Here is a 23,818-nt window from a genome sequence, read left to right as displayed (position 1 = left end):
TTGTTTTTATCATCGAAATGAAAGTGCGAGAGTAATCGTGTATTTTTAATATGCGTGGATGTTTTTGTGGCAGAGAAAAAAAAAATCCACACAGGCCACTTTATTCTGCTGTACACTCTTGAATATGAAGAAAACACATTTTACAGCTTGTGGTTTAAAGACCTGCTTCAAAGATTCAGTATTTTTCAGAGGAAGCTAAAAAAAAAAATGTAAACGAATCATATAACTTAAAATAAAAATCCATTCCAATTTTCCTGTGAAATAAATGTTTTCTTTAAAATAAAAAATTATGCTGGCCTGATATAATCGCTTATAGCACTCTGTAACAACTTCCATTTTGAAATGATCTGTTTGGAAAGGCATGGCAACAATCCTTAAATTAGCTCATTATAAATGACATTTGTCTGGGAGATGATGTGTGCTAATTAAAAAGGAGCCCATCGCCCTGTACAGGGTGGCACTATTTAGTCTACTTGTTGTCTGTCATCTTCCGCTGCAGAAACTAATGGGTGAACTTGCTCTTGTCCAGAGGAGCGAAGAGAAAAGAAATGACAAAGAGAGTGTGTGCACGAAGTTCATAAATCAATGCAGGCACAAAGTAGCCCTGAAACATTATGAATTGATTTGGCTGGGGATGTTAGAGAGAGGAGGCAGAGAGCATTTATTACACAATAGAGAGAGAAGGTAGGGGGGGGAGAAGAAGATAAAGCATGTGAGTAAGGAAAAATTAAAAGCAGCTGGTATAATGTTGGCAGGTTTTTAACTCTACCGCTCAGGAGATTCATCAGAGCTGAGCTGCACTTACAGCTTTGAATAAGTGCAGAGAGTTTCAAACTGTCACACTCACAGTATCATTAGCAGCAGCAGCCTTTGACGTTAAAAACACACACAGACACCAGGCTCATGTTCCTACAACAATGCAAGACTCATGACTCTTTAAATCAGGATTAGTAACCTTACACACACACACACACACACACACACACACACACACACACACACACACAGTCTCACCTCTTCTTTGCAGGACCGTCTTCGCCGTACTTGCTGCCCCCATCCAGGCCCTGAGAGTGCAAGGACCCATCTTGTTTGTGGCCGCCTTTGGACCCCGAGCCGTTCAGCTGCCCGTTGGCTAAAGAACCTGAGGAGAGAATCAGAGACAGTGTCACCAGGAAATATTGGACCACTGCTTTCCACCTTCAGAAATCTGTCAAGGTCCTTTGCGGATGTTTTATGATCCAGGCCGCTTAAAGCTCCTGTGAGGAAGTTTTCAGTCGTATTTGGCGACCCCAAAAGACAAAGCAGTATTTGCTGGTATTGTCCTTCACATTTTTATTTAGTTTATTTTTTTCACCAAAAATCTCATTCTGCTTTCTTTCCCTGTCAAATCTCTCATGGTGAATATTTCCAGTGGATTGATGTTTTGGCAGGAAGCAGGTAATCACAGGTAAAAACAGCAGTTCTAAGCCATAAACGTAACTTTATAGAATGAATCAATCCTCTCGCTGACAGTCCTGTTTACCTTTTCAGGTCATAAAGAGACATTAATATTCATTTCAGACTTCTTCATTCCCAAGAAAAAAAACTCCTTAGAGGATTAATATTACATTGAAATAGAGAGTCCTCAGGGAACCAACAATGTTTTTACTCTGACAGTTCTAATAAAGGCTTCTGGTTTTGATTGGAAACAGCGCAGAGGGCTGAGACAGAGTGGACACTTTTCTTTTGATATGATTATGGGAGGTCTGCTTCATCTGACAGTGTGGAGTGGATACAGGACAAGAGAAACGGAGGAAAGACACAAATGAAGGAGCAGATAGGACAGAGAAAGCTCATTCTTCAAACATATTTACTGTAAATAAACTGCACCGATGAGCAGCCAAATGTCTGCAGACATATCTGTTTGTTTACTAAAAAGGTTGCAGCATCATTGACGCTGGCTTTTGGGAAAAGAGAGTGTTACTCATTCATCTTTGGGTTTTTTTATAATGGTCATGATGGTATGTGATGCATACCCCTTGACAAAAGCATAGAAAGAAAGAAAAAGTAACGAGCCTGAGAGACGTGAGCAGATTTTCTCTCTGGACTTGACATTCTCGGTGAGCCCGATTGACAGAGGCACCTAATTAAATATTTAGCAAGCAAGTCAGACAAACAAAATAAAGCCCTCAGACAGATTCTTAAATCAAAAGAAACAACAGGCACAGAGACTTCAAATTAGGCCAAACAGAGAGAATGGAAGTCAATGGTAATTAAGGAAGACAACCACATTGAATAGATATCACAGGGCTCCATTTGCTCATGGGCAGTTCTTGTGATTCTTGGAAACGTGTCACACGGGCTTGTGTGAATGAGAGAACTTGTTGGGAAAACAACTAAGGGAGTCGAGAGCTTTTGGGAGTTATTAAAAAAAGAAAAAAGAAGAAGAAGAAGCTGCCAAGAGAGACTGTAAGTAAGTTAAGTGTGATGGGGAAAGTCAAATGTTTTTAAAACTGCACTGCTCTACCTGCCTAAATAAAGCCGAAAGCAGACCAGTAAGTGAGCATTGCAACAATCAAAACTTTTGACACTGGCAATAATTAATTACTTTTGACCCGTTTTGACATGTATTCATGCCTGGCTGGACTCTGGTTTTGGCAGGTTGTTCAATTATTCACCATCATTTTGCAAAAACAAACGATGACTCACTGAACGCTCAAACTCCCCGCGGTTTGTTTAACTGAAAGAAAAGCTGTCAGAAAAGCCTTTCATTCACCTTTCCACTTGGCATGTCACTGAGGTTTTTCCTGAGATTATCGCCTCTCACTGCACACCCAGTGAAATTCCATTTGACTGACGCTTCAGAGGGATGTGTCACTCACCCGGCTCTTCAAATGTTCTAATAGTGGGTGTCAAAAAAGGAAAATAAATTAAGATAATAAAGACAAGGGGGCCACGGTTAAGGATGAGTGGCAACTTGACTGATATCCTGTTAGTGAGGAGGACGCTACTGTTGGAACAAGCCCGAGCGTTTGTGTCCTCTCATAATGATGGGACGGAGAGGGGAAGTAGTGCTCCTACACTACAAATGACAGTGTGGGAGCTGGTAAGAGCAGCTTTCAAACATGTGATTTAATGAGATTTATAAATGTGCTCAAGGCCGAATGAAGCCCACACGCACACTTGAGTCAAAATATTTCCTTATTGCGTAGACACTTATTGCGTGTGTTGGTTTCCCCTCACACACGCAGGGCAGGTCAGTACCTGAGGGTGGAGGCACAGTCATCACACACACATCGTTGCGGTCAGAGAGTTAACAAGCGCCGGCGCAGTGAGTAAGGCATCAGCACTGCTCGCAATGCTTTATGTTGGTGTTTAAGAGAGCCACTAAGTCTATATGCAAAATGAATCACTGCATTGCAATGTCACTGTTTGCACGAAGGACTCGCATCCAAGTGCCTGTAATCAATCGAGAGGTTTACTTAAAAAGTCCTTTGAAGTTTCTGCTTTCAGCCTAAAAGGTACAATTAAGTTTTTTGGGAAAAATTGTGAAGCAGCGGAAAATTCAATTTATCTGAAAATATGAGATAGATAAAGAGAGAGAGAGAGAGAGAGAGAGAGAGAGAGAGAGAGAGAGAGAGAGAGAGAGAGAGAGAGAGACTTTTAATATGATACTTTAGTCTTACTGCTAATTTAATTTTCATTATGATATATTTATTTTTATTACTTTTTGGAAATTGCAAATTAAATCCCCGGAGGAAATTTCCATCAACAACTGCTTGATCTAATAAGATCGTCTTTAATTTAGTTCATATAATTCCAAAATGTCTTCTGCACCTGGCCAACTGGATGTGAATTTAAATCTGCACTGTCCAGCTGGCTAAGTGCAAATGTGTGTGTGTGCGTGTGTGTGTGTGGGCAAAAGGTTATGCATCCTCTTTAGCAAGAGTTCATTATTGGTTAAGTGAAGTTAAGAGAACGATGATGTCTCCATTCTGTTTAGAAGTCCCAATCTTTGCAGAAAAAAGCAGCCGGTTTTTTGTGTTGTTGCAGCAAAATATTTCTTTGCACCGTTACTGGTATCATTTTTAAAATAAAGATTAATATGTGGCTTCTATGCAACAACACAATGTCGGGCATGCTAAATATGTTGTGGTAGAATATTGCAGTGATTTTCCACCACACGGTGTTGGAGGAGCTTAATGTGTGACCAAGGACACACTGATTATGAATAATAATTGATGGAGGCACTACAAAGAGGGGAAAACGGTGCAAACTGTTGTATGAGGAATTTTTGGACAATATGTCTGGCCTGTGAAACCAAATAGCTCATTAACTTTAATTGTGCTCAGAAAATGACTGACACATGATGTCCCAATAGAACACAAATAAACAGACACAGGCCCATTTTATTGTCTGCCCCTCCTCCTCTCCACTCCCCTCTCTCCCTCCCTCAGTCTATCCCTCCGAAGAGTTGTTTGACATATGCTGGTTGCACATGAATGCCCATCTGAGGGGCAGAGCAAGGAATCATGGGATGGCAAAGGGGCTGGAGAGGGGTAAGACAGGGCGGTGAAAAATGCCAAAGCCTAAATCCAAGCTCCTGGCTGCTGTGGCAGAGGTTGAGCCTGGAATAAGATGGGGGGGCTGCTGCAGAGGGGAATGAAACAAGTATACCTTCCCACTAGCTGCTCCTTTGGGGTGGGAGTTTCTAATCAGATTTATGCATGCTTAACTAAGCCCATCGTCTCACTCTGTTCACCTCCCAAGTCTCTGGAGAGAAGCAGGGAGCGAGCAGAGGTACGTTGCGTAACATGGCGTATCACAGGGCTGAGAGGAGCCTATTAGTAGGAGCTGCTATAATAAGTATAGCAGAGTAGTCATGCCATAAGAATCATTGTCGGGGCAGAGCGAGCACTTTTAAGGTTCTTGATTAGGAGACGGATAAAACAGGGGCTTAATGTAAAAATGAGTGTGATGTCATAGCTAATGAACAGAGAACGGTATGAGGGTTGTAATTTAGCTTTGATTAAATGTTTTTATGTGAGGAGATAAATTAAAGCAATTTGTATTTTGATATCCGCCTCATGAGTCAAAGATTCTGTGAAAACTGTAGTTGAAATTCAAACATTTGCAAAATAAAAGCACTACTATTCTATTCCATGCCCTTTGTTCAAGTAATCCTCTGAGCCTGTGTACGATTAAAAACACAGGATGATATAAAAAGAAACAATGTGTTTAGTCTTATTTTAGGGGAAACTCCCCTAAGTATCCATTCCCAGACATTCTTTGGCGTAAAAGCAGATACTAAAAATTGACTGCTTTAGATTTCAAATTGCCCCAAAATCTGTTGTTCCTCCTTCCAGAATTGGATCAAACATCCCTGCACGACACATTACCACAAGCCAGAACAAAGGCAGACAACACTGTGCAGTTCAAGGCTTTAAATCTAAAGCATCAAAAAGGGGAGGGATGGTTTTATTTCCCGGCCTTGAAAGGAGACAGAATAGATGTTAACGCTTTAATCACTTTATCAGCTTTATCCCTCTTTCTGCTACTTCTCTTATTTGTCTGCTTTTTATCCCGCCTTCTTTCCTTCTCTGGTGGTTTTCCAGGGAGAAAAATCAAGGGGCCCACACAGTGGTTTTTTGCTGCCACGGCTGCCACTCGGGCCATGGAAGGGGCAGGCAGCATGGGAAATACAGAGAGACAGAGGAGTGACAGCCCGAGCGAGCACTGACGGAAAAGGGGACGACGTGCATTAAAAAAAAAACCGGTGTAGAAGCGGCAGGTCCTGAGGCGGGCAGACAGACAGGAGGAGGAAAGAGAAGGGACAGTCGGAGAAGGGGGCAAAGAGGGAGTCCCCTTCTCCGTTTTTTTTTGGCCAGCAGCCAGCTCCTCCATCAATAGCTCTCTCGGGGAAATGGAGAGGGAGGAAAAGGGAGAGGGAGACAGCGAGGTAAAAGGGGTGCAGCTCGAATGATTGGGAGAAGAGGAGAGGAGAGGTGGAGACGGAGGAGGAATGGGAGAAAAAGAGGGAGGATGTAGGTGACAGATAGTGTAGATAGTTAAGACAGACGGGGCAGAGGACAGGAAGGACAAAGCAGAAAAGAGGGAGGTGGTGGGGGGGGGGGGGGGGGGGGGGACAGAGACGGATGGAGGTAACAGGAGGGAGGTAGAGGGCGGTGTGGAGATACATAATCCAGGAGATGGAGCAGCAGGAGTGGAGAGAGGAGACAGGAGCTTGCGGAGAAGGCAGTAACCAGAGTCCTATTGATGTGTAATGAATCCCTGCATCCGGAGAGAGAGAGAGAGAGAGAGAGAGAGAGACGAGCGGAGAGGACAGGCGGACAAGGAGAGATAGGGATGAGAAACGGAGAGGAAGAGGAGGATTGAGGCTGGAGGAGGAGGAGGATGGAGCGGAAGCCAGGACGCAGAAGGGCATAATGTCATTTTGTTAAATAATGCAGGCAAGGAGAGCGGGAGAAGCAGGAAGTGTGATGGGACACAGAGATGGACGGCTGCCAACAGCGAGAGGTAAAGTGGTTAGAGAGATGGCATAATTGCTGGCTACTGGCAGGGAGAAGTCTGGGTAGGTGGGGAGATAGACTCAGACACACACACACACACACACACACACACACACACACACACACACACACACACACACACACACACACACACACACACACACACACACACACACACACACACACACACACACACACACACACACACACACACACACACACACACACACACACACACACACACACACACACACACACACACACACACACACACACACACACACACACACACACACACACACACACACACACACACACACACACACACACACACACACACACACACACACACACACACACACACACACACACAGCTGACTGACAGACGGCCACACCCCCTTTACAACAGATAGCCACTGCTGCCACACAGTGACGGAGTGAGGAGGAGGAGAGAGAGTCTGGGTTGGATGAAGGTTTATAAATAAAGAAAAGAGGTGGACACAAGCACCAATGGGAGGGAGTTACAAGCTGCGTTAAAGACGTGTAGAGCCAGGTTACCTCCTTTAGTCAGGTGACACCTATTTCCTAAAGTGGTGGGTGCTAATTTCAGGAAATACTCAAGCAAAGTGCTCGTTGTTTTTCTTTAAACATACCAGATCCGGAGAGTATTGCCGAACAACTGTTTTTATTTCTGATATTAAATTACAGAACTATTTATATTATTTAGCCTAAATTGTTTGTTTTTTTTCATTAAGAAATTTGGGGCACCACCTACCTAACCCTTTATTTGCATTAATGTCTTACTTGGTATTGGTTTGGAACAATAAGCATAAATCACAAAATGATAATATTTATTATCAATCTCAAACCCTGAGTCGTGAAGTTCTCTGTCAGAGATCGTAATCCCTTTAAGGTTGATGGACAACGACTTGGTGATACATGAGTGAACAAAATGTGAATAAATGAAGCAGGAAGTCTCATAATAACATTAGCAAGCGATGAATGGATGAAATGATGACGCACAATAGACTAAGGTTTGATGACTGAAGTGTAAGGATGATATTGCGAGAACATTCATTTATGTAATGGGATTATGTGTGGGCATAAGCTAAAATACTAATGGAATAAAAACGGTTTTAAATGACCAGGAGATAAGAGAGAATCTGACATTTTGGTCATTTTTTCTAGCAAGAAATGGCGCAAATTCTTTGATGATTCATTCTTCAGGTTTTTTAGTTATCTTCAGGAAGCGTCTTAACCCTTTTTTTTTTGACCAAAGGAATTATCTGAGTAGTTGAGGAAATGATCAGCCTCCTTTTACAGTTCTTTTCTAAAATTGCCCATTCTGGCTTCCAACAGCCAAAATGTCAAATTGTAGACTTTGCTGGACCAAAAGAACTAATCTAAAATATAAAGTTTATAACAAGCGACTGAGAAACATAAAACAATATAAAGCAAATGAATGAGATTTTTGAAAAAAGAAAGTATGTGATAACTTTTATTTCCCTTTATTAATTATCTCAAAGTCAAATTATCCATCAACGCATGTATAGGAAAAGGATGTGACAGTTCTCTCTATTCAATCACCTTGTTAAACTCTATCTGATGATCATGTGTTTGCATGGCCTGGCTCTCAAATGGTTAGTAGTTTCACAATAAAGCCCTCATGATTCTGAACTGTGGCACATGCCTGGCTCCATTAAAGCCCAGACTCACAAACCGTCAATCCTCTAAACCAGCGTGAGTGGACCATTCAGGAAGTAGCACACGCTGGGTGCGATCCTCCAAAATGGCTGACAGTTTCACCACAACATCTATGCAAAAAACGGGGAAACCGTGCCCGCTCTTACAGCCTCCAAAAGCCTTACTAACCCATGGTGCTCTAAAACAGCAGGGCCCGTCTATTCAGCCCGGCTCCCTTTTGTGTGAGTGCAGGCTGCTGTGGTTACCCCCGGCACGACAGGCCGCCAACGCTTTCTAATGACTCATTTTTATTCAGGCGATAAGGTCAGCTTCCCGCGGCGGCTTAAAAGGCCCTGAGGAGCTGTGGAGTGGCAGCTATGAGATGCCAGACAGACAAACAGAGATACACTAGGTACAGGGAGGGGGGGGGGGGGGGGTTCTGCACAGGCATAGAGAGAAGAAATGAAAGTGTGGAGACAGATATAATAAAGAAAAACATGAGAAAATAAGGAAGTGAGAAAGCACAGTATGAAAGATAAGCTTCTTTTCAAAAGAGACTTCCCTCCCGCCTCTCTCTCTCTCTCTCTCTCTCTCTCTCTCTCTCTCTCTCTTTCTCTCTTTCTGCAGAGCTCGATGGTTGCACGGCTTTCCCTTCTTTCAGTGTCTGGGTTGTGTTAATGTCAGCTGAGAATAGCTTCTGAGGCACGTGTGAAGTTCAAATCTCCGCTGTCGGCAGGCTGAGGGTTTTTTTTGTGTGTGTGTGGAAGCACCGGTGTCAAACAAAGACAAGGTGGCAGTCTGGTTCAACACTCGCTCTTCATCACGCACCCCCCTCCCTCCCTCCTTCCCCTCTGTGCTCTCACTCTTCTTCTGTTGTTTCAGGTTTACACAATACAACAGAGAAATCCCTCAAGTGTTACGGTAGCGGGCTTCCACCTGGAACTGGATTTGACTAAACAACTTCAGGTATTAATTCATGTCGGGGCTTCTATGAGTCCATGTTTTTAATGAGAGCTGACACAAGGGGAATGTGTAAATGTCCAAGCTGGGAAAGATTAAAAACACTTCCAACACGCTGGGGTTCTTCGGTTTGATGCTTGATCAACAAAAAGGGGGAAAAACTTTGGGTTCAATGGTTCCTTTGAGGACGTGACACTGAACCAGCACATTGAAAGACTGAAACTCGCTGCCCACTGACCCACAACAAAAGGCAAATGAGAGTCCTTGATCTTATGTTCTTCATTTGTTTGTGTCCATTTTAAGCTACATCAGATTGTGTATAAAAAGAAAACATGCGAAGTCTTTAAAGAGGACATATTATCCCCCTTCTCCACCTTTTCAAACAGTCCCCCTGTGGTCTAAATGAAACATCTGTGCTGTGCTTTGGTCAAAATATAACATGAATCAAGCACCAGAGGAGGTATAAACCATAAACCCTGTATAAACCAGCTCTCTCAGAACGCTCTGTTTTGGTGTGTGTGTCTCTTTAAATGTAATGACCCCCCCCTGAATTTTCCCAGTAGACATCACTCCTCTGTAATGAGAAGAAAAATGGCGGACATGCGCAAAAGTTTTGTTCTAGGCTGGTTGTGGAGTCCATGGGTGGAGATACCAGGGGAGGAAGGGGGGTTTTTTTTTACCAAAATCCCACTGTGACATCACAATGGGAGCAAATTTGAAACTGAGCATTTTTCTCTGTGTTGTAAGACTTATGCAGACCACAAACAAAGGACTGGATGGGTTTATTTCATATTTTGTGGGTCAGTAGACACTCAGGTTACCCAAATATATGTTCAACAACACTTTTAAAGTGAATTCTTCATAATATATCCCCTTCACTAGGTAATAAAACTCGCCCACGATTAAAGGAAAGTACAAAAAGACTGAGACAGTAATGTCATCCAAGCCGATCATTATTGGCATCTCTGATAATGCTACAGCAGTAAAATCTTTTCTGGGCTTCTTTCATTTTGCCAACACGTTTAAAATGTAAACATGTCAAACGTTTTAATGTCAACATATTCTTTATTTAAGGATTGTATTTCTTGATACAATCAGTCTAAACTGATTTCAAGTTAAAGAATGTGAAACTTCTTTTTAGACTGATGTTAAGTATGTTTGAACCACTGCAATCAGTCTTAAGTTCTACACTGTAGAAACAAATCTGAAATGAGGTCAGTTTTCTTTAATAATAACCAAAATGACCAGGACATCACACCACTATAGCTAAGTGGAAAGCTTTAATTCAAAGTAAACACTGTGGGGAAAGGTATGTTGTTGCATTTAATACTTGAACTCACCATTGGAGTTTGTGGTTCCGTCTCCATCCAGCTGCCGTTTCTGTGCACTCCTAAACTCCTTTAGTGAGAGATAAAGCACCTTTCGCATAACCCGCTCCTCCGACCACGGGATTCCATCACTGTCATCCTGTGGAAACATCCAGAGAGAACGGGTTAGTACAGATTACTGTCACTGACAGTAAACAACAAAGAAGGTGTGTGTTACTTTGATAAAGACAGATCGCAATTACTATATTGTCTTTGAAAAATCAAAGCTGGTGGACAGATAGAAGCGACAAAGGCTGCAGGTGTGCAGGTTGAACCAGGTTGTGACTAAGCTTTCACCTTTGGTTTGGTTGCCAGACACCAGAAAGACCACCAAAGTTTGGCTTAATGGACAGTTCTCTGAAGATACCAAACACAAAAGTTAAAACACTAGTCAGTCCAGACTGTCCATTTCCAATTTTCAATGTCAATGACGTGTCATAAAGTTTTTCTGTATCTTTCTCACACTTTAGATTCTTTAAAAACAGCTCCGGAATGGGTCTTTAGACGAATAATGTAACCATAGCCACAGACAGTTAGCATAACTAAGATCAGACAACAAGAATCAGCAAATACAAGTATGTAGCCAGCGTCAAAACAATGAAAAGTAATGACTAATGTAATAAAGAGAAACAGACAACAAAGTTTCTTAATACGGGAATCTCATGACATATTGTTCCTGTTCCAATTCCTTGCTACATTGTGGCATTAGCATGACATAGCATTAGCATATTGATGCATTAGCATGCAGTTAGATGCAGGGAAATGCATTAGCATTAGAATGCACAGAGGACTGCATCACCACAATGCCATGATATGAAAGGGCCACGCTGATGAATGGGTAGGAAGTAAATGAGACCGGCATCATGGGACTATGAGTCCATGTGCTGTTAATCTCTGATAGAGAGACTTTTAAACAGAAGATGTTATTGTCAAAGATGTCACACTCAAGAGTTACACTCAACACTTTTTTCCACAATTGACAAGTTTTTCTCCAAGTCAGTTTCAACAGAACGTAGATCACATCAAAGCAAACGATTTGTTCAAAGTGTCATATTGATCGTATTTAGACTTTTAACAGCTTCATAGAAGAATATTCCACAGCAGCGAGCCTTGTTAAAAGCGTCTTTAGTTTGAGTCCAACTGCAATAACCATACTTCTCCCCCCGCTCTGCTACACTCAGTGCTCCAGCAGCTGTGTTTGATGTCGAACAACGCCTAAAGGAAATGAGATTAGGACATGAGCAACAACAAAGAGGTATTAATAAATAATGGAAACTGGAAATAGCTTTTCTCTAGTCGAGCCATGGGGCGAGTAGATTTCAGCTGTGAGGTTTGAGCAAAGAAGGGAAAAAAAACTCTCTGCCTCTTTGTGCGAGGAAGCTAATGTATGCTAATTATTTGAATTAAAAAACATTTCTGATCCTGTTCGGCTTGTCTTCCTCCCGTCTGAGTCAAATGTAATGCGAGAGGCAGACGAGGAACCAGCACGGTGTGTGGGAGCGCTTTTCTTATTATCCAGTTGACTCAGATCACTCAGAGTTGGCTCAGCGAAAGCAGCTGGCGGGCATCGTGGTGACATCAGCGCAGTGTGTATTAAAAGTCTCCACCTAGCGAGAAAATAATTACTCAAAGATGTTTTAGCGCCGCTTTAATAACAAGATAACAGCTATATATATATATATATATATATATATATAGTGTGCTCCATTAGTGAGCTCTCAAAAAAGGCAGAAAGAGTGTGTGTGTGTCTGTCTCAGCCTGTATTTCTGTCTGACTGGCTGTGGGAGGCTGCATAATGTTAGGATTAGACTAACTTTCCTTCTTTCACACAGTGAAATTAATGCTACGGCAATGACTGCTGCTCGTATATTTTTATCTTTTTAGACTTATTTATACAAGATAGAAGATACCTGAGATGTGAGGATATATTTACTTTGATTATGGGACATGAGAATGGAAATCACTTAAAAACATCATAAAATTGGGTCAATATCACTATTCCCTGTGAGCTACAGAACCTCATGCTATTTTTTAAGGAAGCTGGTGTTTTCGGTTAATAATGGTGACTTGTCACCTTGTTTTCGACTGTGACACGACAATCAAATCAAATCATTCAATCAATCGAAGCCTTCTAATCAGCACAGACAAATGACTAACTATAGCTGCATCGCTACAGGGTGTGTGAACATTTAAAAGTCCAGGAGTACAGGGTGATGATCTTACAGTGTGATGGCATTTCTGAAACAAAATACATGTTTCAGGTCAGATCAGTTACAGGTCATATTTTAACATGTTTGAGGTGTAAGGTCAGATGAACCTCTTGGTGTTATAGCCTAGTGCTTCCTTTGAGGATTAATTAAAGGCCACAAGTGGGTCAGAAAAGAACAAGTCTGCAAGCAGAAGAGGAAGAAAAAAAATCCCTTCAAATCATTTGATTTGGTTCATTATCTTCCCTGTAGTAAAAAACAGAAATCATATGGCCTCATTCACTCACTTCATTCACGGCACATCCCTTAATCATTTTTGACACTATTGACAAGACTGAAGACTTTGCTTGTTTATCATTCTTCTGTGGATTTTTTTTTGTCTCCTGAGCAGATAAAAATAAGTCTGTGCAGAGTATTGTTTTGATTTTCCAGGTCTTCTCGGGGGCCTTGGGGACGAGGCCTCAGCGGTAGTAAAAAGGAGAAGGGGGGGTGTGGATTAAAAGCTGGGTGTCTTCACATGATGGAGCTGAAGTGTGACAGCCACATCTCCCTGCATACAGTGTGCATGCTGCTCTCACACACACACACAACACACCCTGTTCAGTGCACCACTGGTTTGCTGCATGTGACAGAGGTTGGTAGGGTGTGTGTGTGTGTGTGTGTGTGTGTGTGTGTGTGTGTGTGTGTGTGTGTGTGTGTGTGTGTGTGGCAAGCAGTCCCTCATTACACTGTCACACATGAGTACACACACAAGCAAGAAGCTATTGCAAGTATTAATTATGTCATTTTCTGCTGTACTTAATGTCAACTAATCCATTCTCATGTGTGTAAAAGCCTGCCAGGTAAGCACAAATACCCAGAGATCTCTCTCACTCTTTCCCTCCTGGTGTCATGAGACCACATGAAAAATGGGAAATATTATAAGTCATAAATATTTACGGTATGCATATGCACACACACACACACACACACGCACACACAAAACAGCACCGAAAGGAGGAAACGAATCTGCAACCCAAAAATTGACCTCAAAACTCGTGCATTTCTTTTCTCTCACTTTCTCTCTGGTTTCTTCTCAGATTCTGGCAGCATGCCACACATATTTCTTGCACTGTAAACATAACAAGGTTTCAGGAAAAAATAAAAATAAAAACAGGGTAAAAAAAGCTGACTGACTCATCAGCTGGGCGAGCTGCTCTATTTCAGCCATGCCCTGAAACCTGACATTTAGCTTTTCATTTCTTCAGACCATTGGCGGTTTTTCTCAACCTTCCCCCCAACTGTTAACTGTTGATCTGACCTGAGAGGCAGCTGGACATCTTTTCCAGGCCAAGGCTCACACCTTATGTGTCTATGTGTGTGTGCTTTCCAGGGGGGAAAAATAAAGTACTGTTGAGCAGCAATTGCATGCAAAAAAATAAAATCTGAAGGTATTCACACTTTCTGCAATGGCATGACAGAGGAGGGGAAACATAGACTCAAATAAGCAGTAAACCTAATTGTGCTGCATCTCAGTTTCCCAGTCAGACATTGTGTGCATTTGTGTGTGTGTGTGTGTGTGTGTGTGTGTGTGTGTGTGTGTGTGTGTGTGTTTCTGAGGTAATGCCAGAGCTCTTTAGAGACAGCTCTAACACAAAGCACTGCCAGCCGAGCACTACCTGGCACTGACACACACATCCACACCCCGACCAGCTCCCATCAGGCTGCTGGAATTCCACTAATGAGCGCAGGGACCTTTTCTGTGCCCTGTGTGTGTGTGTGTGTGTGTGTGTGTGTGTGTGTGTGTGTGTGTGTGTGTGTGTGTGTGTGTGTGTGTGTGTGTGACCAAAGTGATGCTTGTGTGCCTACTGTCACCCGGCAACCCCTCCCCCGACTCCCTGGCAATACACAGGTAATCCGAGCAGCGAAAAAAACCACACAAATACGCAGACAGACAGCTTTTAGGCATCCATAGGGATACTGTGCTTGAAAGGTAAGCCTCTTCCTCTTCCTCTCTCTCTCTCTCTCTCGCTCTCTCGCTCTCTCGCTCTCTCTGTCGTTAGACACACACGTGCTGACAGACAGCCCTGGAAGTATACCAACGTAATACCTTTCCCGCTGGGCTTCGTTAAACATTTTAACCCATAAAATGTATCCTTAAAAGAGTGAATCAAAATGAGAAAATATGACACTTTGGTTACATTTGTATTATTTTTCCTGACACTTTTCTGGAGTAGAACAAGGCTTTAGTGCTTTAAAATATGTCATCACCCTCTAGGATGTTTGGTAAGATAATAAGTTTAGTACTGTGTTGGAAATACACACACTTAAATATATTAGAGTGGGAAAAGATCCAGTGAATAAACAGCCAGAGGAAATCTTGTAGACAAGAGTTTTACCAACAACAGAACAATCACAAAATTGAGCAAATGTTGAAAAGCTTGCAGCATTGTGACAGATTACACAAAGTCAAGAGCCTTAGTGGGATTCATCTCTCCCTGCATCTGTATGTGTTCATCTAACTGGATGAGAAATAGAGCTGGTTCCATTTCACAACCCAAAGTCTTCCTCAACAATCCTCTCCCCACAGCAGAAGGAGGTATCCATAACTCTGATGAGGAAATAAGTGAGTTACATCAACTGTGTGTAAAAGGGAATGCAAAAAAAAAAAGAAGGAGCCATGGTATTAATAGAAACAGGAGAAGGATGAGAAGGGAAGGATGTACACGTGTGCCCAGTTTAATGTGTGAAATGGCATACTATACAATTTGCTGCAATGCGCCTTTAAGAAAATCTGCATTGTCCTCGAGGTCTGTGTGTGCAAGTGTGACATGCAGCTACGCTAACATCAGCCCTGCAGCTCAGATGTTTCCATCTCCGTAACAGGAAATAGTAGCACAACTGATTTGAAAAAAAAATAAGTGATCAAATTGGTTTCAGATATTCGGATGTAATTATGTTAGTTCAATAAATTGTGCAATATGGAACTTTTGAATAAAAGCGCCAAAAGAAAAACTTAGCCAAAATGTTGTATCAATTACTTGACACTCAATAATCAGTTGTATTATAAATAAATACTAAGATAGAAAACAAAACCAGATAAAATTCTCACACTTTGATATTCATATACGTACATGTCTGCGTGTGCGTATGTGTGAGTGTGCGTCCTCACTAGCTGTTCTAAAAATAGCCGCGCGCTGCTGTCGACTGTGCGGATGTCATGGCAGAGGAATGTGGGCCACGCGCCAGCTGTGATCTGCTCTACAAAACCGGCCCAAAAAAAATCTGTTATTCTAACACACATTCGCCTTCAAAAGGAGGGAAAGAAGAGAGAGAGAGAGAGAGAGAGAGAGAGAGAGAGAGATATGGACGGAGGAGAAATGTTAGTTTAACAAAGCTTGGGGGTTTATTGTATCCAGTAGTCAGGACTAGTCTTTACCCCACTGCTACCCCTCTTTTTCTTCCCGCTCCGCCTCGCACATCTTGATCTCTCTCCGACACATGTGCTCCAGATGACTGCAGGGATGTGACTGCTCCGGGTTCACAAAGTGGAGCAGATGACGCCGATAACTTACTTTCCCAAATGTACTAATGTAACCTTTCTTAGGGTTATGAAAACTCTTTGTGGATTAGACGCATTTAAGGCATGTTGATTATGATCCTTTGGGGAAACTACAAACAACTGCAAAGCATTAAAAAAAAAAAAAAAAAAACCTAGAAAATGTGATCGAGAGCTCTTCAAAGCAATCTTGTGTGTAAAAAGATGCAAATAAGAACATCTGAGTAGCATGTTTTTGAGCTTTAAATTATTGCCTTTTGTTTCCCAGCATGCACCCTGGCACCTTCAAACAAACTGTGCCTTTTATTACAAATGCCTCTTCAGCATCTCCAACGTTAGCATGAGGGGCTGAAAAACGAGGCAGACTTCCTCAGCTAGAGAGCACGTGTTCCTGCTCAAAAAAAAGCTCACATTCCAATCCTAACTACATCCTGGTCCTTGTGTCCCTTATGGCCTCAAGTAGGCCGGATGCTTAGCTCAGCTTGGAGAGCGAGTGAATAGGGCGAGTGGAACAAGGTTGTGGGGTTACTGGGGACGAGAGGCCCTATATATAATCGCCTCATTACACCACAAGCTCACTGCATCGGAATGTATGCATGGAAGAGTGTATGTGCAGCCAGAGTGCCTTCCTTTTAAACTATATAGCTGTTGCTGGGATAGCCCCAACACATGGATCCAGAAGATTTTCAGGGTTTAAAACCAACAAGATGAAAAGATACCTCCTTGATTTTCAGCCATTTTCTTCCAGAAAAAGGCAGAAAAAAAAGTAGTTTGAGCCCATCGTTTCTCCTTGTACCTACACATGCAGCACAAAAAGGCTTGTCCCTCTAAACAATGCCCTCTGTCTGCAGCCTCACCAGTAATGTCTCACCTGCTGAGCTAAGTGTCAAAGACACACACATGCATACGCACACGCACGCGCACACACATCGCATCTGCATTGTCAATCATATCAGCCGTCTGCATTTGCGCACTCCTGCACGCACGCTTGGTCTGAATCTATCTGAGCGTGCTTAAGTGACAGACTGCCAGCGCCATTCAGCCCTGTGGAGCATAAAACGCTATCAGGCTGGTAAAAAAAAAAGTAGAGCACAGAAAGAGAGAGAGAAAGAGAGAAGGAGAGAGGGGAGGACAGAGAGAAATGGATGGAGGGAGAGTGCTTTGAAATACAGACTGTGACTGAGTTTATTTTGACTGAGAGAAATAAACATCACAGCGCTGTTAAGATTCTGCGAGTGTCTGTGGGTGGGTACTTGTGTGTGAATGTGAGCAGAAGATGCTAAAACTTGCTGCACAATGAGCGGTTTTAATTGACTGGGATGGCCACCCACACTGGCTATGCGACCCCTAACCCCCCTTCTGACCCCTAACCTCAACTCAAAACAGGCACCTGACACAAATCTTCCACAATACAAATTCATTCTCTGAAGTGCCAATCACTTTCTTGGGTTTATTTTTTTTGTGTTATATTTTGTAGAATGATGCACAAAAAGCTGGGAGGCTGTCGTTTTTGGGAACTCAGATATCTGACTCTTGCACACGAATGCAGAACACCACACCAATAAAAGAAGCATTACCAAATTTCAAATCACATGATAACCTGAGCTGTCTGTGCACCAAATCCCAGCCAAGTTTTTCAAAAGGCATCTTTAAAACAAACAGTATTCGTCCAAAATAAAAAGCCAGAAGTTTGGACAACAGTGACACCCCCATCCCGTTCCTTAAGCATAGACAGATGTATCGATATTGATAGATTATCTATTTCTACCTGGAAGGAGTTTCTCCTGCTTTTATCTCAAGTGTCAGTGCATGCATGGCACACGGCACCACAGGAGCATTACTGCAGAAAAAGCCAGAGCTCAAAGAATTGTGTGAATTGTGAAATGGTTCACCGGATGCTGAAAGTGTTATTGTGGGACTTTTAAGTGTCTCTCATAAAGGGAAATGTTCAAGTGTGATGGCGTGATATCAGCCCTGCGTCGCAGTCTCTGGGCACTTCACAGCCTTGCTGCCATGGTTTTTTAAGGGCTCAGTTGAGGGAAATTCCTCTTATTTTTAAGTTATCGTTGGCAGGTTGAGAGCGCTGACTGTTCCTGCAGAGGAGTGGGCTACTCCTGGTGGTACAGTGTACTAAACTACACGTCTCAAGGTAGAAATGTGTTTTCTTAAATGCACGTCTGTGTGTGCTCTGTCAGACTGCATAACAAATGGCCCCTATTCAATAATAACAGCCTCATTTAACACACTTTCCATCCAATTCCGTCACAATCTCTTTTTTCACACGTTGGCTACTTGCACTTGACTCCCTTGCGCACACAACCTAGCGGTCACATGACGCTGTGATCGACGGCGCTCCCCAATGTGCTGTCGTTCATCATGGTCGGAGTGGAGAAGGCTCCTGCGCCTCCCTGCTATTCTCTGGGGAGCCACTGAGGACCCCGCTGCTGATCCCTCTTAACAGACCTGCACTCCTCGCCTTCTCTCTTACACACACACAAACACACACACACACACATCAGCTGCAGACATATGAAGTATGACTTCTAACATCAGCGCAATAGATTATTTCTTAAGATTCATACAACCAACCAAGTATACACTCTTCATAGTCTCTTTATATCTGACACAAGACACAGAGTCTCTCTGGGGGGTTATGGAAATCTAGTCCCTTCACACTAGTACATTCATTTTCTCAGATTTTAATCTCATGTGTTCAAATGTTTAAAGAGCTGTTTTGAAAATCCAAATATGTCACTTATTTCTGTAACTTTTCATTGGACACATGTGTGCACTGTGTACTTGTTAAATAAACCAAATCCTGTCCAAGCAAGCTGCCTTAGGCTACCGCAATCATCCTGGACAATCTTTTATGACATTTTTCTTTTTACAAGCAAGGTCACACTTCGGTGTTGTACAAAAACAAATCTTATTATAGATACTGGAAATTCATTTTTATTCTTGTAATAGGTTTTGGGCACATTTAATGCACTCTGGACATACAAATCTGAAACTGTCGGTGCTCTAACAGGGAATATTAGCTTTTCACTCCAAGTATAAACACAAAAGTTTGAGTTTATTTTATATGACAGCAGCAGTGATTTACTATAAACCAAATAATAGCTGTTTCTACCTACCAGCCGCATGGTCAGGCCGCTAAATGTGGCAACACCTGACACACTTTGAGTGTACAACACATGCATGGAAACAATTTAAGTTACTACAAGACCTTACATGGCAGTGCATGTGTGTGTTTCAGGGGCATATGCAAGATACTGTTCTTCTAATAGGGTGTATAAACATATCGTGCCATAGAGATGAAGCCCTTTAACTCCCACAAGCACAAGGAGGGGACAGGAAGGCAGAAACAGGAAACACAGTAACCTCATTAGCCCCGCGTGTTGTCTGACAGGAACAGCCTGCAGGCTAGCAGGCTTATACAGGAGGACCACCGGCCTCTGGTCAGTTTTATGCAGCATCTGTCTGCGACTAGAGGAGGAATCCATTTGTATGGAAGCGAGCCGGTGCAGTGGCAGCAGCGCCTGAGGGGGACTTCTAGAAAGTCTTCCTGTTAGCCTTGGATAGTCAGAATGGTCAGGGAGGACTGTAGGATTACATCTGGAATTTAGCTAGGTGAGGCTGTAAACAATCAAGACAGGAAGACGCACACAGGCAACACCACACTGTACACACAAACACACTCCATTACACAACAACAAAATCATAGCCCGAGGCTTGGAACTCATTTACCCTCGCAGAACTTTGCTCGAGCTCAGACGAGCAGCTTTACTAGAAAGACTCATTTAAATCCCCTCTCCACAACAGGGACATAAAAAGATATTGAGCGTGTGAAGGAGGCCACCGCTCGCCACCACAAGTGAAGAGCTAAACAACTGTAATCTGACAAAACACAAGATTTGTCATCTCAAACAAGGACATTCTAAAAATAAAAAAAGCCACTTCAGATGAATCTGTACAGATGCCTAAAATGTTGTCCGGGGGTTATTTGAATCCTGCTCGCGCTTCAGTTTAGATTTCAGAGGAAAAGGAAAAAAAAAAAACAGACAGGCCTCTGCACCCTCCCTCTCTCACCTCTCAAGTCCGCCTCGCTTTGCTTCCTAAAAACAAGTTCAAGCTCAGCACAATCATTTTTAGAACTACTGAACACTGCCGCCTGTTGATGCCAGTGTGATTACATCACTGAAGATCGATATTAACCTGTGTGTGTGTGTGTGTGTGTGTGTGTGTGTGTGTGTGTGTGTGTGTGTGTGCGCTGAAGAAGGGCTTTAGTAGAGCTCGATTACTCTTTATGGCGGTAAAATAACCCCAACTTTTTCCCCTCACACAAACTACTTCTCCCTACCTGAATTACTGAAATGCAGTAATAATCCTAAAACTTCAAGTGAAAGCCAATTTACAACTCGAAAAGGGCACTTTAGTTCATTTCTCAGCTTTGGACAACAGATATGGTCTTTTCCTGAACAAATACTTCATCTAAGCCAGTGTTTTAGTGGTTTGGACAGCAGCTTCAACAGCCTTGGGCTCATTCTTCAACACAAAATCATGTATTAGTTTTGATTCATCGGATTATAAAATGAATATAAAAACTTCTAAAACAGATAAATCAACAAGTGAACCTCTAATCCCCGGACAATTTATCAAATTAAGTTAAATTAAGAGAGATAATAATTAATACTTTCTTTGATGTGGTAAAACAACACTTGGAATCAGTCAGTGCAGGTATCAGCCTGCACACCGTCCTCAGAAGGACAGCAGCAGACAGTGAAGGATCTCGTAAAACTGCAGATACAAGCACACAGCAGTTTGTGGTTCTAGACCAACATGTGAGAACAATTACGCAGCAGAAAAAACAATGAAGTGTGAGGAGACACATTCTCAAGCGAAGGGAATCAACAGCTCTTGGATGAGAATAAAAATTAACGCCTGCCATTCTCTTCCCCCATAATGCATCGCTCCATTACTGCTTAGCGTGCTGCCTCTCTCTCTCTCTTTCGCTCACCCACATGCAGCCAAAGCACTGTGTCCACTATTGTTTATTGAGATGGATGACAGCCCTCAAGTGGCCTGGATTCATGCATACACACTGCTCCATATATACATGAATATATGTGAACACATAGGAACATTTTGTTTTTACATTTCACTTTAAATCCTAGCAGAACAAAAAAACAGGAGTGTATACAGCAGAAAGAGAAGACAGGAGAAGGAGCACGAGAAGAAGAAGAAAAGAGAATAGAAAGGGAGGAGCATGAGCAGAGAACAGGAGAAGAAGAGAAGCAGAGCACACAGTGGTTCCTGTGTGGCCACTCTGGGCCTGGTGCCGGTTGGCAGTGTTTGGCGTGGCCCCCTCTGCAGCTGGTGGCAATATTAACCCGCCTGTTGGCAGACGGGTGGTGGGGGGCATGCGGGCAACTACTCGCCAGGCCGGAGGTGAAGCATTGCTCTGTGACTCCGTGTGTGTGTGTGTGTGTGTGTGTGTGTGTGTGTGTGTGTGTGTGTGTCCTGAGATCCCCTCTTGTTGGCCCTGGTGTGTGTGTGTGAACTCCTGTGGGTAAGTCTGACTTTGTGTGTATGCAACTGTGAGCACATGCCCTGGCTCCCAATGTGTGTTCAAGTCTACGTGCAGCTGCTTGCAGTGGTAGATGGCGTGAGGACTCAGATCATAAACAATACGGAGATGAGAACATGACTCGATATTGGCTGGAGCTTCTAAATCCCATTTGAATAAACGGAACTAAATCCAGGCCTGTGGATAACCTCAGACCGAAGGCTCTCGGGCTCTACCTCCACTCCAGAGAAATACAGCTTTTCCAAATGTGAACAGACTGTTTTGTTAGGCTAAATACTTCATATTAGTGTAGGCTTAATGTTAAGTTACTTAACAAGGAACAGGCTGAACAAAGCAGACAGGTTAGAATGGGAACAGATGAGGGTCCTGTAGCACCCACTGGGTGATTATTGTTTGTGTTTTTTTATATTTTTAAATTCTATTTTATATATTGTAATATCTTCTTATACTTTATTATTTAAGTTGTTGCTAGTTCTGCTTTATTTCCTTGTTAATTGTTTAGCACCAATACACCAAGTCAAATTCCTCGTATGTGTAAATGTACTTGGCAATAAACCCGATTCTGATTCTGATATTTGGTGCTTCAGATGCACAAATCTCCTGAAAACTCAGAATGTTTAAGGTTGAACTGCACACGTGTCAACACAGCCAATTTCTTAGCTCCAACTTTACCCCGGAGTTTTTCATGCCAGCCCCCTACATGATCCACGTGAAGTCCGAATGAAGTGAGCTGACGGGAGAAAGCAGCAGGACATATTCAGGAAAGAAAAAATCACTGTGAGCAAGCTGGCAGGGGTGATAACATTTACATCGTATGACCGGCGCACAGCCACAGACTCTGTATGCAGACGGTACATAATGAAACTGCTTCATTATAGTAATGTTCACCAGGAGGCTTTGTTCTTCTCAGATCTTTCATTGATACAGTGAATATTTCAAACTACCCAAAGACAGACCCCTGCCCCTCCCTCCTCCTCCTGTCAAGAAGGGGAAGTCTGCAACTTTGAGGTCTAAGTGTTCACAACCAAATCAAGAGGATTTCATAGGCAGCCTGACTGATATTGTCCAGATATTTGCAGGAGTGCATTATGTGATGTTATGATTCATCAACAGAAATATATATAGAGAGGGGCAGTAAAGATAGCTGGCAACTTGTGAGATGTGCTGCAGAGCAAGAACAAGTCATGGTACACCGACTCTACTGCATTCAATTATTGCAACGCTACACATCAAATCTCTATGCTAGCAAAGCAAAGAGAGACATTTTTTCCACTAGTAGGGCTGATGACAGCAACAACAGAGTAGCTTGTACGGACCATGTAAGGTCAAGTCTCTCTCTGTCTCTGGCTGACAATCTCACTAACAAGCATGTCACAACACGGCGCTCTTTCCGACACTGTACACACTTTTTTTTTTTTTTTTACACAAAAAGATATACAAGACAATCTCTGAAAGGCTTTTAAAAGTTCACGCTATACAAGTGCTTGTCTGGATCATTAGTGGCAGACCGTGTGCACTGTTATGTACACACATACAGGCATAGTCAGGGCCAAGAGGTGCATATCCGTCTTCTCCTGGAACCTGTTTCTGACAAGGAAGTCGATGCTTTGTGCGAGTCTCAATGTGTACACACACACACACACACACACACACACACGCAATCATGGGATGGGGATTACACGCCTTCAAATGTAGCTTATACATAAAAAAAAAAAAAAGGGTTGAAAAGCATCGAGGCAGTCCTACCGCCTACATGTCATCCTTTCCAACTGCAACAAACGTGGAAACATTTGAATCTGCCTTTGAAATAAACCTCGTCCTCCGAGAAAGCAAGAACTAAAATAACTCAGAAGGCGAAGAATGAAATGAATGGGCGCGCAGCCGTTTAAGCGTTTTTTTATGCAACACCCAACAAAGCAATAATAAGGCAACATAACTATTATTCCATTGATAACACAATGATTCCA

At 42.6% G+C, this 23,818-nt stretch overlaps 1 protein-coding gene across 1 annotated transcript in view; it reads right to left on the bottom strand.

Annotated features, from left to right (window-relative positions):
• Positions 1-23,818, bottom strand: part of jarid2b (jumonji and AT-rich interaction domain containing 2b) — a 107,925-nt gene that overhangs the window by 45,002 nt on the left and 39,105 nt on the right. Inside the window, exons 2-3 of the mRNA XM_065948151.1 lie at positions 10,493-10,619; positions 1,015-1,141 (exon numbers count right to left, since the gene is read on the bottom strand). Of these exons, the coding sequence (XP_065804223.1) occupies positions 1,015-1,141; positions 10,493-10,619 (254 nt within the window). The remainder of the gene's footprint in view (positions 1-1,014; positions 1,142-10,492; positions 10,620-23,818) is intronic.

The sequence above is a fragment of the Labrus bergylta genome, chromosome 19, assembly GCF_963930695.1.
Source record: "Labrus bergylta chromosome 19, fLabBer1.1, whole genome shotgun sequence".
NCBI classification, from domain to species: Eukaryota; Metazoa; Chordata; class Actinopteri; order Labriformes; family Labridae; genus Labrus; species Labrus bergylta.
This window is presented reverse-complemented; position numbering and strand designations above follow the sequence as displayed.